The sequence below is a fragment of the Carcharodon carcharias genome, chromosome 7 (genome assembly GCF_017639515.1).
Source record: "Carcharodon carcharias isolate sCarCar2 chromosome 7, sCarCar2.pri, whole genome shotgun sequence".
Lineage (NCBI taxonomy): Eukaryota > Metazoa > Chordata > Chondrichthyes > Lamniformes > Lamnidae > Carcharodon > Carcharodon carcharias.
This window is the reverse complement of record NC_054473.1, coordinates 15,360,228-15,375,029: the sequence shown is the minus strand read 5'-3', so window position 1 is coordinate 15,375,029 and position 14,802 is coordinate 15,360,228. Positions and strand designations below refer to the sequence as shown.

Sequence of the window (14,802 nt, the reverse complement as noted above, 5' to 3'; positions counted from 1 at the left end):
ACTGCTCACGGTGGTGTTGCTGGTACTTGAGAGCCTTGGATAGCTTGACAGCTCCCCGAGGGGCAGAGATCCCCACCTGTATCCTATTGACGGCCAATTAGCCATTAAATGATTGTGGGACAACCCAAGTCGGACTCCCCACTCGAATTTTTAGCTGGGGCAGGGGGGCCATGGCAACTCATATAATTCACCCCGGGTTTTTAGTTGAACTGAGACTGGTTACTTCAGTTCTTGGGCCCGAGCCTCTCTACAGTTTGGCCAGTGTTTCTCTTCACATGAGCTTCAAAGTCTAATCACACTCCGATGCTTGCTCCCAATGCATTTTAATATTCCTCTTTTTCACACAATTAAGAAATAATTAACAGAAGCTTATGTATTTCGATGGCATAGTGCAGACAGCAGCAGTAAGGGAATAAATAGGCCCAGGAGAGTGCACGGAATGAGTTTTTACATCTATCATTCCATTTAAACATCCATAGGATTGATCATGACTATTTGGAAGTCATTTACATAGCTGAAAGGTGTCAGTTTGCCTCTGTCAGTAATACAAGTTTGTGTGTTGAGGCCCCATTCCAGGATTTAAGGGCACAGTCCAGGTGCAGTAACTGATGGAGCACTCCATTGCTGCAGGTCTGTCCACTCTGGGACACAACGAACTGGTGGTAGAGGTGGACATTTTAGATCCTGCTCGTGCTTTCGGAAGAAGGAGCAGGAGGTCCCTCTCCCACCCCCCCCCCCCCCCCACCAGCTGACCTGGCCAGGATTCCTACACCTACCCTGACCGCCCAATCCGCGTTAATCGGTTACTCGCTCAGTTACTGTCCGTGGGATCGTTCTGTGTGGAAACTGGCCGCCCCATTTTCCTACAGAACAATTGTTGCACTTCAGAAAGTTAATTAATTGTGTGAGGAGCTGTGGGGCATTTCCACAGGACAGGCGAAGTCTTTCTAACATTTGTGTGTCTTTACAGGCGATTTCGACGTCAAGATGTGAGGAATGGAGATCCTAACACTCTGTGTTCGGGAGGTACATTTATATAAATATCGATCTTTTTGTTCCACATTGGGGTTCGACAGCACCATTTGTTTGGGATTTCTCCCTGGCCAATATTTATCCCTTAATTCACATTGCCAAAAACAGATGATCATCTTGCTGTCTGTGGGAGTTTGTTGTGTGCAAATTAGCTGCTGTGCTTCCTTCGTTACACGTGTGTCCCATGGCTGTAAAGTGCTTCGGAATGTCCTGAGGTTATGAAAGACGCTATGTAAATGCAGGTCTTTCTTTCGTGTACGATCGTCTACAGCTCACTTCTGCTTGTGGTAAGCTGTTTCTTTGGGATACAAAAACAAAAACAGAATTACCTGGAAAAACTCAGCAGGTCTGGCAGCATCGGCGGAGAAGAAAAGAGTTGACGTTTCGAGTCCTCATGACCCTTCGACAGAACTTGAGTTCGAGTCCAAGAAAGAGTTGAAATATAAGCTGGTTTAAGGTGTGTGTGTGGGGGACGGAGAGAGAGAGAGAGAAGTGGGGGGGGTGTGGTTATAGGGACAAACAAGCAGTGATAGAAGCAGATCATCAAAAGATGTCAACAACAATAGAACAAAAGAACACATAGAACTCAAATTCTGTCGAAGGGTCATGAGGACTCGAAACGTCAACTCTTTTCTTCTCCGCTGATGCTGCCAGACCTGCTGAGTTTTTCCAGGTAATTCTGTTTTTGTTTTTGTTATTATTTTGTTTCTTTGGGGTGGCTGACTTAGTCATAGGGCCATTACAAAAGAACATAAGAAATAGGAGCAGGAGGAGGCCATTCAGCCCCTCCAGCCTGCCCCACCATTCAATAAGATCATGGCTGATCTGCCCCAGGCCTCAACTCCTCTTTCGTGCCAGCCCCTCATAACTCCCCGATATTTCAAAAACCTATTTACCTCCTCGTTAAATACTTCCAGTGATCTAACCTCCACAACGCTCTGGGGTAGAGAATTCCAGACATTTGCTAGCCCCTGAGAGAAGAAATTCCTTCACATCTCAGTTTTAAATGAGTGCCCCCTTATTCTGTAACTATCGGTGGGATTTTTCACACCCACCCTCCGCTGGGATCTTCCAGTCCCGCCGCAAGTCAATGGACTTCTGGCTGGGGCACTGCCTCGCCCCACGGTCCCTGGGCTACATCCCCTAGTTCGAGATCCCCCCAATAGTGGAAACGTCTTCGCAACATCTACCCTGTCAAGCCCCCCTCAGAACCTTGTACATTTCAATAAGGTCACCCCTCATTCTTCTAAACTCTAATGAATAAAGGCCTAACCTGTTTAGCCGCTCTTGATAAGTCATCCCCTTCATCCCAGGAATGAGCCTAGTGAATCTCTTTTGAACTGCCTCCAATGCCAGTAAAACCCTTCTTAAATACGGGGACCAAAACTGTACACAGTACTCCAGGTACGGCCTCATCGAAACCGTATACAGTTGTAACAAGACTTCCCTATTTTTAAACTCCAACCCCCTAGCAATACAGGCCAAGATTCCATTTGCCTCCTTAATGACCTGCTGTACCTGCATGCTAACTTTTTGTGTTTCATGCACAAGAACACCCAGATCCCTCTGTGCTGTACTTTATTGGAGTCTCCCTCCATTTAAATAATAGCCTGCCTTTTGATTCTTCCTACCAAAGTGCATGACCTCGCACTTTCCTACATTAAACTCCATCTGCCAAGTTTTTGCCCACTCACTCAGCCTGTCTCTATCCCCTTGCAGGTTCCTTATGTCCTCATCACAACTTGCCTTCCCACTTATTTTTGTATCATCAGCAAATTTAGATACATTACACTCTGCCCCCTCCTCCATTTCATTAATATAGATAGCAAATAATTGAGGCCCTAGGACTGATCCTTGTGGCACTCCACTAGTTACTTCTTTCCAACCTGAAAAAGACCAATTAATCCTGACTGTCTGTCTTCTGTCTGTTAACCAATCCTCAGTCCATGCTAATACATTACCCCCAATACCGTGAGCTCCTATCTTGTGCAATAACCTTTTATGTGGCACCTTATCAAATGCCTCCTGGAAATCCAAATACACCACATCTACCGGTTCAACTCTATTTGTTATGTCCTCAAAGAGCTCTAGCAAATTTGTCAAACATGATTTCCCTTTCACAAAACCATGTGGAGTCTGTTTGATTGCGTTAAGCTTTTCTAAGTGTCCCGCTATTCCTTCCTTAATAATGAACTCTAGCATTTTCCCAACGACAGCTAATAGCCTGACTGGCCTATAGTTTCATGCTTTTTGTCTCTCTCCCTTCTTGAACAGGGGCCTCACATTAGCTGTTTTTCAATCCGCTGGGACACTCCTGGAATCCAGTGAGTTCTGGAATATTTTGACCAATGCCTCCACTATCTCTGCAGCCGCTTCCTTTAAAGCCCTTGGATGCAGGCCAGAGGCCCTGGCGACATGTCTGCCTTTAGTCCCATTAGTTTGTCAAATACTTCGTCCCTCGTGATGGAGACTGTTACAAGATCTTTCCTCCCATTAGCTCCTTGCTTATCTGATATCTTTGGAATGTTTATAGTGTCCTCCACCGTGAAGACTGATGCATAATATTGGTTTAAATTATCTGCCGTTTCCCTGTTCCCCATTATCAATTCTCCAGTCGCATCCTCCAAGGGTCCCGCACTCACTTCAGCCACTTTCTTTTTGTATACCCGTAGAAGCTCTTGCTGTTTGTTTTATATTTCTTGCCAATTTACTTTCATAATCAATTTTCTCCTTCTTTATTAGCTTTTTAGTCATCCGCTGCTGGTTCCTAAAAAATTCCCAATCCTCTGGCCTACCATTACTTTTCGCCCTTAATCTGCCTTAGTTTTTGATTGGATGCTCTCCTTGAGCACCGTCGTTAACCACGGGTGGTTCATCCTTCTCATCGAGTCCTTTTTGACTGGGATAAATTTTTGTTGATTCTTGTGAAATATCTGCTTAAATGTCTGCCACTGCTCACCTACTGACCTTCCCCTCAGTCTATTTTCCCACTTTAGACAACTCTTTCTTCATACCTCTATAATTGCCCTCATTTAAGTTGAGGACACTGGTTTGAGACCCGAGTTGCTCGCCCTCAAACTGAATTTGAAATTCTACCATATTGTGATCACTACCCCCTGGAGGATCCTTAACCACGCTATCTCTCATTAATCCCACCTCATTATACATTACTAGATCGAAAATAGAAGGAGGCCATTCAGCCCATCATGACTGAAGGTGAAGCCCCTATGGCCAATGTCCAAACTAATAACCATTTGGTTGTTTGGAACAATTCAAATTCCTTTTCAATTGAATTTTCTTCCCAAGACTCGGACTGAGATGGAGTTTGACAGACAACCCAATGCCTCGTTTTAAGCATGCAATTTTAACCAAACTTGCTAGGCAGAAAACCCTGGGATCAGGTGCAATGTCAGTTTTATGCCCAGCCCAACATTGGCCTTTATGAACTTCAGTGATGAATAAAATCGTGCGGAGTGTGAGCCCGTCATTGCTCCCATCAGTTTCCCCAACAGAGTGAGTTAGGTTAAGTTGTAAAGGCTGGCAGGGAAATCACAGTCCAGTGCTCGCTTGACATCCACGTATCTGAGGTTTCCAACAAGAGTCAATGACTAGCGAGTGGGACCAGGAACACTGGCTGCTTCCTGCTCCCCATCCAAGAAGTGGGGAACAGATGAGCCCTTTTATAGCCAATCATACTGTTTACTCCATTGACTGCAGCTTTTCTCTTATCAAGCCTGTGTATGTATAGGTTAGGTCAGGAAAGTGAGTCTTGGTGATAGTGCTCCAGAGCATTTTTCACCAAATGGTTGCCTTTGCCACTGCTCATGCTGCATAAGGGGCATTAGACTGAGTAGAAAGGCAGCTTTAACTGAGTCATATGGGATCTATCTCCTGGGTTTTATTAACAGAGGGATAGAGTACAAAATCCAGGAAGTTCTTCTAAACCTTTATAAAACTCCAGCTGGAGTTTTGTCCCTAATTTTAGGCATCGCACTTTACGAATATAAAAGCAAAATACTGCAGATGCTGGAAACCTGAACTAAAAACGGAGGATGCTGGGAAAATCTCAGCAGGTCTGACAACATCTGAGGAGAGAGAAACAGAGTTAACATTTCTAGTCCATGTGACCCTTCTTCAGATGCTCTGATGAAGATTCATGCGGACTCGAAACATTAACACTTTAACAAAGGATTTGAAGATTTTGGACAGGGTACGGGAGAGATTCCCTGTAATGGTTCCATGAGCAGGGAAGGCTGAGAGGAGACTTGTTGGAGTTGTTTAAAATCATGAAGGTTGGTGAAGAGTAACTAAAACGAACCTGTCTCCAGCAGCTGGAGGGCCGAAAGCCACAAATATAAGGCGACTGGCAAAGGAACCAGAGGCGACGCGAGATAAGGCTTGTTCATGCAGCAAGTGGTTTGGATTTGGAAGCCACTGCCCAGTAGGGTGGTGGAAAAAGAATCAAGACTAGCTTTCAAAGGGAATTGGAAAAATGCTTGGAAAAAATATTGTTGGGATTTGTGGAACTGGCGGGGGAGCGAGACTAGCTTGCTCTTCGTAAGTGCTGGTGTATAATAGATGGGCCAATTGGCCTTCTGTTGTGCTATACTATTCAATGGTTCTGTAATTCCGGGTGACAAAACCCAATTAGATCCCATTGTGTTGCTGCTTTAACCCCAGACCCTTGATTTCTTTTTTATAGATCGTCATCGGCACAGGGTAACAGAAAAGAAGCTGTACGGGGTGGAGGGCAGCAGTACGTTTCTGGAGTGCATTCCCAAATCCCTGCAAGCACAGGTCACCTGGATGTTCCAGAAGCGCTCAGGAGGCCCAAGAGATGAGGTACACACAGTTCCTGAGGTTTTAATTGAGATCAGTGAATGGGGAAACACCCTTCAAGTTCATAAGCAAAAGCCAACTATCCCACCCAGCATTCCAACACGTTGATCACAGTTTTGACCTGTTTGCTGCTTCACTCTCTTTGCCGTGTGTGTTTCTCTACACTCCTAGACGTTAAAACGCACCCTCCTTTAAAGAACAAATAACAACACAATCCAGCAGAATTTCAAACATTTCCAGGCCCTTTGCAGTTTCATCTGTGGCTCAGTTGGTGGCGCCCTTGCCTCTGAGTTAGAGGGTTCTGAGTTCCACTCCAGGACTTAGGTGCAAAAGTCTAGGCTGACAGTCCAGTGCTGCACTGTGGGAGTGCTGCACTGCTGGAGGTGGTGTCTTTTGGGTGAGACGCTAAACTAAGGCCCTCTCAGGTGGATGTAAAGGATCCATGATATTATTCCAGGTAAGATCAGTGGAGTTATCACTGGTATCCTGGACAGTGTTTATCCCTCAATCAACATCACAAGAACAGATTGTCTGGTCCTTATAACATTGTTGTGGGAGTTTGCTGAGCAATAATTGGCAGCCATATTTTCTACATGGCAACAGTGACCGCATTTCAAAAGCTACCTCATTGGCTGCAAAGCACTTCAAGACACCCGGTTGTGAAAAATGCGATATGAATGCTGTGGATTTTCTGCACAGTCCCAAGCCATTTGACCTTCGAGCTGTTAATCTAAAAATTCCTCGTGTTTCTTTCTGTCTCACTTAAGTCCCTAGTGCTGTGTGTTTGCTGGCTTTCCATTCTTGTGTCTCTTTTTTCCCGTTGAATCTTCTTGAGAGATTTTTTACTTTTTCTTGTTCTTGCTCTCCGTTTCATTTTATCTCTCTTTCTGTAATTTTCTTTTTCACTCTCTCTTTCAGTCACCATCTTTATCTGTCTCTCTTACTCTCTGCTTATTTTACTTTCACTCTATTTTCGTTTAAATCTCTCTCTCCGATACTATCCCTCCATTTTTCTCTATCTCTACCTTTTTTTCATTGCTTCTCTTTGTGTCTTCCCATCTTTGGCAGTGATTCTCCCTTGTCCTTATATTCTTCTCTTCTCTCTTTCACTTTGCTTTCCTTCTTCCCAGTGCCCTTTTCTTTGCTAATTTGGATCACTTCTGTTAATAATACAAATATTCAGGCAACTGCAGTAAAAAGAATCCAAAGCCAGATGGTGAGGCATGAAACTAGCTGACCATTTTCCTGATAATAGGTTTCTTTACAGAATGCAGCATTATGTATGTCTGCTGCCTGTCTAACCACCCCAAAGTCTCAGCAGTCTCTCTTTACAAGTGCTCTAGGTACTTAATTAATCAATGCCCTGTGTCTTAACAATATAACTAAAATACTGTTACCGACTGCAAAGTTTGGATTGGTATCTCAATTTAACAGTCTCTTTTGCTCTTAAATCTTTCTACCATACCCACTGTTAGTGGGTAGGTGATTGCTGTCTACCAACACGAATTTAAAATAAATAATTGTTTGGAAATCTACTTTAACCAGTAGACAGTGTTAGTCATTGGGTTAGAAAAGGAGGTTCTGCTGTGCTGGAACCATCTGCTTAGCAGCCAATCCGGTTTCTCTTAGATTTGATTCCCACTCATTTTATATTCTGATTTCATTTAATTGTAGTGCATAGAATAATGCAGCACAGAAGGAGGCCATTCAGCCTGTTGTGCCTGTGCTAGCCCTCTGAAGGAGCAATACGCCTAGAGCCACCACCCCTCCTAATGAACCCACTCAGCCCTTGCTCTTTCCCCATTACCCTGCAAATTTCTCCTTTTCAAGTATTTATCCAATGCCCTTTTGATTTTACTGTCGAATCTGCTTCCACCAGCTTTTGAGACAGTGCATTCTAGATCATTATCATTCATTGTGTAAAGATTCCCCTCATTACCCTCCCACCATTTTTTGCCTTCAATTATCTTCAATTAGTTGCCTGATTACCGACCTTCCTGCTCATTGAATCAGTTCCTCTCTCTACTCTTATCAAAACTCCTCATAATTTTGACCACCTCTATTAAACCTCCCCTTTAACTGTCTCTGTTCGAAGGAGGACAAGTGCAGCTTCCCTAGTCTCTCCACATTGCTGAATCGTTCTGGTAAATCTCCCTTGTGACCCTTTCTAGGGCCTTGACCCCTGCAGCATTATAGTGTGATAGCCAGGATTGGGCACCAATCTCCAGCAAGCAGATTTCTCAGTCTTCTTCAACATTTTGGTCACTAATAGTCGCATTTATCCAGGAAAGCTTTTGACTTTGTCCATATGGGACACTGGTTCCCACTGAAGCAAAAAAGGTAAACTTAGTTATATAAAAACAGTTAGTTATGTGTACCTACCCACATGGACTGCAGCGGTCTGAGGGGGCAGCTCATCACCACCTTCTCAAGGGCAATTAGGGATGGGCAATAAATGCTGGCTTAGCCACATCCTATGAGTGAATTAAAAAATTAAACTCAGGACAGTTGATAAGAAATTTGCGATTGCAATCTTCTTTGCTTCAGTTTTGTTTGGAGAAAATATTCCCTGTTCACGTTGGGTATTTCATTACTTGCAGGTTCGGTTAGATGACCACATCATTAAGACCGACCGAGGCTTGTTGCTAAGGAGCATTCAGCGCAAGAATGCCGGCACCTACTTCTGTCATTCCATGGAGCTCGACTTCACCCAGACCCTCATGCACATCTCTCTGGAGGTGATCCGGCTGGAGCAGGCCGACGAGCTCCTCCGCAAGGACCCCGCTGCAGGCCGGAGCTCGTCCTCGGCCTTCCCCAACCAGAAGGTCTGGTACCGGGACTTCCTGCAGCTGGTCGACCACCCCAGCCTGAAGACGGTGGACGAGATCTGCGAGCAGGTGTGGAGGCAGAGGACCAAGCAACCCAAGCAGAAGCGCACCTCAGCCCGTCACCTGCAGACCAAGTGGAAGCACCTGCAGGAGGTGAGGAAGGGCCGGAACCGTCGAACGCACAACCTGCCACGTGCTGAACGGGTTCCCCGCAGTGCTGTTGTGCAGTGATTTTTGAGGAAAGGAGAACCATTGATGGAACAATCCTGGGAGTGATGGCAAGGACTGAAGTGATGCCCAGTGGGCGTGTCTTGCACCAACCTTCTCTGCACAACGTTTACATGAACCACTGAGTGAAAGGACACTTCTCTCACTATTGAAACCACTATGACACTAACATCCATCACTTTATGTTCTAGTGTGTTAGGAATTACTTCTCATATTTAAGGCTATGGATAGCAATAATAAGTACTAGGGCTTATTAGGATTGCCAGCAATCTCTTAGGTCTTGGGAGGCTTGTTCTGTCCCTTTGGGTTTCATGATAGATGCATCTCATGCCTTGGGAGAGCCTTCCCCCTCTTTCCAACTATCTCAAGAACATTGCCTGAAGAAGGGATGAGGCCTTGCTGGCTGGCCAAGAGTTTTTAACCCTTTGTGGCTCACGTAATCCAAATACTGCCAACTTTTCAAAGTGCAAGGTGGCATCGTCAATGGGCAAATTGATAAAACATCCATGTAACGGAAGCCCAAATACCCTTCATTCTGTGCCCTTGGACAAACTGGCACCTTGTCAATGTGTTACTGTGCTTGGCATCACTGCCTCAGAGTTAACTCAGCTGAGTTACACTCCAAATAGTAGATAGAACAACCCACAAATTGTTTAGCTTTGGATATGTATGGGCTGAAGAGGGTTAATTGAAGATTTGGAGTTTTCCTGAAGAAAGCGATGCTCTAGTGAAACTTTCTCTTTTCTTTTGATTCGACCCTTTAGTAAGGTGTTGGTGCCTATGGGACTTGCTGCTACACTTCATGCCTGTTAATTGATAAAGCAGGCACCGCATTATACAATAACAAAGTTTGCCCATTCACATTTCATCACTCCATGCTCTGGACATTAGAGAAGCCTGGGTCTCAAATCATTCTACTCCTGATGAATGTACGACACAGTAATAGTCAAGAATTACCACGCACATGCAAAAAGGAACTTCAGAGAAAGTGCCTTGAAAAGTACTCAAGCCTGGTCTAGAGATTAACAAACGAATGAACGTTGATGAATCTGCTTCTTTGAACATAAACTCAACAGCGGTGACTTTGTGAAAGGAAGATGGGAGACTTTGGGAAGGGTTAGTCAAAGACATCGTAAACAAGCAGTAATTTTCCAACTTCTCCCCTATATAAATCAGATTATGTCTCGTCGGTGCTTCGAGTGGGGAAGAAGATGATGGGGGTGGAGGGGGAGAGGGTGGGTGGTCCAGTTAGATAGGTAACTAGCACAGAATGCAGGACAAAGGACAAATTGGTCATCACAAACAAGATCAACAAGTCAGAAGTTACTTATAATATAATCACCGCACTGACTCCAAAATTTCAGCCTATGCTGAGAAAAATTGCAACCAATGCCTTACGACCTTTCTATTGGGGGTTATATATTGAATGTCATGGGGAAGTGATGAGTACTGTATTATTTGTGAGGTACAATTTGTGTTACGCGATGAGGTACTAAACTGTCACTCTTTATAATTACATGTTTCCAATAAACTGTTTTGATCATTAAAGTGTAGATTTAAGGCAAGTTATGTGTGCATGGCAATTGGCTAAATGTGGGACTAACTTGTGCGGAGTTGAAACTTCTGCATTGGTACTAATAATTAACTGAAACAAGAGACATTCTGCTGAGGAGCATGGCTAAAACCCACGCTGAGAGCAGCCAGTTACTTGGTGCCCGCTTGCTGACTCAAAGAAAAGGGGATTGATGTGAATTGCCAAGAATGGGATGGGAGTGGGGGACGTGGGCCAACGTAGCAAGGGAGAGAAGTAGGTGGGTGAGTGAGACAAAGCTCAGATACAAAATGCTGCATTCTCAATAAGCTGATATGAGCAGTGGGGTGACCGGGGTGCGGGAAGAGGGATGAGGTAAAGGGGCACAATTTTGTTTTTCCAAAAAGTACAGTCAGCCAAAACTGAAACTTGAGAGGAAAGGGGTAACCAAGACTCTTACAAAAATAGTCATGGTGACAGGTACTGCACAAGGTGAAGAGTGAGGAGCTGGTCAGGTTGAAAATCAAAACAAACAGGGTTTTTGGTTACAAACATACGGACTAGGAGCACAAGTAGGCCACTTGGCCCTTCAAGCAGAGGATATTTAGCCTCTCATCCCCTTTATTTCTGCCTCTCACTTTTTGTGTCTCTGTGTCTGACTGCATACCTCTCTCTCATCTGTCTATATTTCTCTCTATCTCTTCCTGTTTCTGTCTCTCACTCTCTTGGGGGAATGGGAAGGAGTTTGGCGATCTGATCTTGGAAGTGAATGGGGAAGAGGGAGCTAGTTTGGCTCAGCAGATTTCTTTGTGTGTCTTTCAGTCTTTCTATCTTGCTCTCTTTCTTTCTCTTGTCTCTCTCTTTGTGTAGCTATGTTTATCTCTCTCTGTGCACTACTTTAAGTCTCGAGTAGAACTAGGGGTACAGAATAAAACCAGTTAAATGCTGCCATGGGGGATCTTTAGGAACTATCTGGATGGATGAACTAAGATGGGCTAAATGGCGTTACTCATCATTAATTATCTTGTGATATGAATTGTGTGTTTAGATCCAAAATGTACTTGGCTGAGAAACTGGTTTACCTAGAATATATTATTCTCAAAAAATTAGTGGTAGTAACTATTTCTGGTTATTTTGCAGTCAAAGGGATAATTATTGTTAGGGACCGTGCTGAAAGAGATTTTAAAATGTACTGAGGACACAGGAACATCATGCCACAGCACTGTTTGTAGTGAAGTCTTGGCTGTTCTTACTAAGAATATGTTTTGGATTTTGTTACCAGTTATGAGGAAGTTATTCACTTTGGGCTAATTAATCAGACACCGCGCTAATGTTCCAACAAATCATTACGGTAAGGGATCTTTCACTTCTGTCAGGGTTGGAATTGGCCAAGACCTGAGTGTTTAGCACTGAAGAAGAAGCTTAATAAGGAGGTTTTGAAGAAGCTTGTAGGGGCAAGTGGAGCATTAGCTGGCTTGTGGGGTTGGGGAGTAACGGGGGCCAAGACTGCTGTTCCCGTCAGTACGGAGCAGAGGGAGTCGGGTGAAGAAGGTGCTGGAATGAGAGGACCAAAGAGGCATTGGATGGGATACAGGAGTTGATGTCGAAGACCACAGAAGTGATTGAGGATGGGGTTGGTAGACCAGGAGGACTTGGTGAGTGACAGGATGAAGGCGGCAGAGCTTTAGACAGGGTGGATTTTGTGTTGTGGAAGTCGGAAAGCCAGTGAAGAGTCCTGGTGGAGAAGACAATCCGACCATAGCAGAAAAATGGATAAGAATTTCCGTGGGGGTGGATGGTGTGAGCTGGGGACACAGATCAGTGATGATGAGGAAGTGGAAATAAGCAATCTCAGTGTGGGGCAGGATGTGGAGTTTGAAGCAGAGCTTAGGATCAAACAGAGCACTGAAGTTCGAACTAAGTGACCAGTGGATCAGATATTTGGAAGGAATTAGGTAACGTGGTTCCTGACTCTCAATCTTCACTTAGGACCAGAATTTTAGCCAACTGGATTGAGCACTTCTCTTACCCATTGCACTATTAAATCCCCATTGGAGAGAGAGAGAACCTTTTTCTATTGTCTAGATTGTATTCGAACCTGAGTGTTGGAGGACAATGTTCGTGGACACGGTGACATCTGTCATTCTGCCCGGCCTACATTTTAAGCTTGAGTCTCACACTTGAAACAATAGCATTATAGCTCCTATCCAGCTGCCTAACCTTAATCTTCTGCCTGGGCTTTATCTAGAGGTCTGAATAGGGACACTACAGCACTCTAAACTACCGAGCCACCCGATCTCCCCAGATGCTGAGTGCAACCAGATAAAAGCGATGGACTGGTAAAGACCATCAGGGTCTTGAGCCCCACACAGACCTGATGTTTCAGCATTATGATTCACATAAACCACCCACCAACAGCCATATGATCCTCTATAAGAAGCAGAAAAGACTGGCTCAAAAAAATTGGACTCCAATTTTGGGTGGGGGGTGGTGAATATCTGAAAAATTACATCTTTCCCCCTTTTGGGCAATCCAAATTAGTCCAGCATATTGTCCATGATTTATATTACATAGTATTCCCCCGATCTCTGGGATGCTGTGATCTCTGTCCCAGGCAGGAACGGGTCCAGCTCTCTTTTTGGACGTAGGCCGTGAATCAGCACTCGGCACACAAGCCAGTAACTTGCTCCAGATGTCTGCTTTCCTCTGGGAAAATACCCTGACATCTAAACCTAGTTCTGCCCATGTGTAATTTAAATGTCTGGCCCCTGCTCCCGCCTAATCTATCTCATTACAAGGATTTGTCAATATGTGCACATTCTGGTCCGTTCGTTATTTCAAACATTTGATTAGATTTCCTCACTGCATCCTGAAAGTAAAAGTGCCTAACTGTTACTAGTAATAGCTGATCTGGGTAACAAAGGATCTTTATTTTTATGGCCGTCCCTTTGAACCTATTCCAAAGCCTCTGCATCACTAACCATTTGAGGTGACTTAAGCCGGACGCGTGTTCTAAGTGTTCTAACCAAAGCCTGATACATGCCAAAAGGCATGGTTTGTTTTCCACTAAAACACCTTGCCGATACAACCTAATAACCCTGCTTGTTTTCACTATCGCTTCACGGCATTGCTCATGAATTTTAAGGGAAGTGTGTGCTATCACGCCAACACCTCTTTCTTTTGCCAACAGCCTTCAGCTCTGTGCCCTTGTTGAGGCTTGGTGCGAGTTATATTTGGGCAGCAGAATTTTGGATGAGCTCAAGTTTACAGAGGGTGCAATTTATCGAAGTTGTATAACATTGGTCAAACGCAGAGCCATTCCCCCATTCATTGCATCGAGATCCGCTTGCAGTAGTTTAATGTCACCACAGACCTAACAGCCTCACATAGCATCAACTAATATACAATGGTCTAATGGTGAAATTAATGGATGATACTAAAATGCTCACTAATACGTTTCCATATTTTGTCAAAACTCACTGTATTGCTGAAAAAAGAGACATGTCTAAGCTTTTGCCACTTGCCAAACAATCAGCACTCTCTTCACATGTAGTATAAATTGTTGTTTTCCTGATATTGATATTCTCCTGAGGTATCCTGATGAGTGTGAGATGAAAAGCTTAGGCATGTCTCTTTTTTCAGCAACACTCAAGTTCTGTACTACCAAATGACTAGAACTCACTGTCTTAAACCAAAGATTATGTAAACTGTCAGTCTCTGAAACATATTCCCGAGGTTTCAGTATATGGCGACTTAAAGAATACACCTGCCTTTTCAATACTGTACAGACAGTGATGTGGTTTTTAATTATTTCGTATTAATGTCTAAAGTTTCTGTCAATAAAATTTTATCATATCACTCAATACAAAAACCTGATACTGACTTGTTTATGAACTGCATTGACATGGGGATTAAGGATTCAGAGACTTGAGTTAAAATCCCATGGAGGAAACTGAGGAATTTTAATTTAGTTGGCTAAATAAATGTGGAATAAAAGGCTAGTCTCAGTAATGACAACCATTAAACTATCGGATTGCTGTAAAAACCCACCTCGTTCACTAATGTCCTTTCGGGGAAGGAAATCTGCCATCCTTATCCGGTCTGGCCTACATGTGACTCCAGACCCACAGCAACGTGGTTGACTCTTAACTGCCCTCTGAAATGGCCTAGCAAGGCACTCAGTTGTATTCAAGAAGGCAGCTCACCACCATCTCGAGGGCAAGTAAGGATGGGCAATAAATGTTGGCCTTGCCAGAGATGCCCATGTCCAATGAATAAATAAAAAAAGCCCATTGAAAAGTAATACAACCTGTAAAAGTAGGACTGGTAGGTAGAAATGACATG

The 14,802-nt window shown here is 44.0% G+C and overlaps 1 protein-coding gene across 4 annotated transcripts in view; it reads left to right on the top strand.

The window, feature by feature from the left end:
- Positions 1 to 14,321, top strand: part of sema3b (sema domain, immunoglobulin domain (Ig), short basic domain, secreted, (semaphorin) 3B) — a 428,874-nt gene extending 414,553 nt beyond the window's left edge. For all 4 annotated transcript variants that reach the window (XM_041191338.1, XM_041191339.1, XM_041191336.1 and 1 more), the window contains 3 exons: positions 971 to 1,026; positions 5,735 to 5,874; positions 8,472 to 14,321. In XM_041191338.1, coding sequence (XP_041047272.1) covers positions 971 to 1,026; positions 5,735 to 5,874; positions 8,472 to 8,930 — 655 coding nt within the window. In that variant the 3' untranslated portion in view covers positions 8,931 to 14,321. The remainder of the gene's footprint in view (positions 1 to 970; positions 1,027 to 5,734; positions 5,875 to 8,471) is intronic.
- Positions 14,322 to 14,802: the final 481 nt, after the last annotated feature.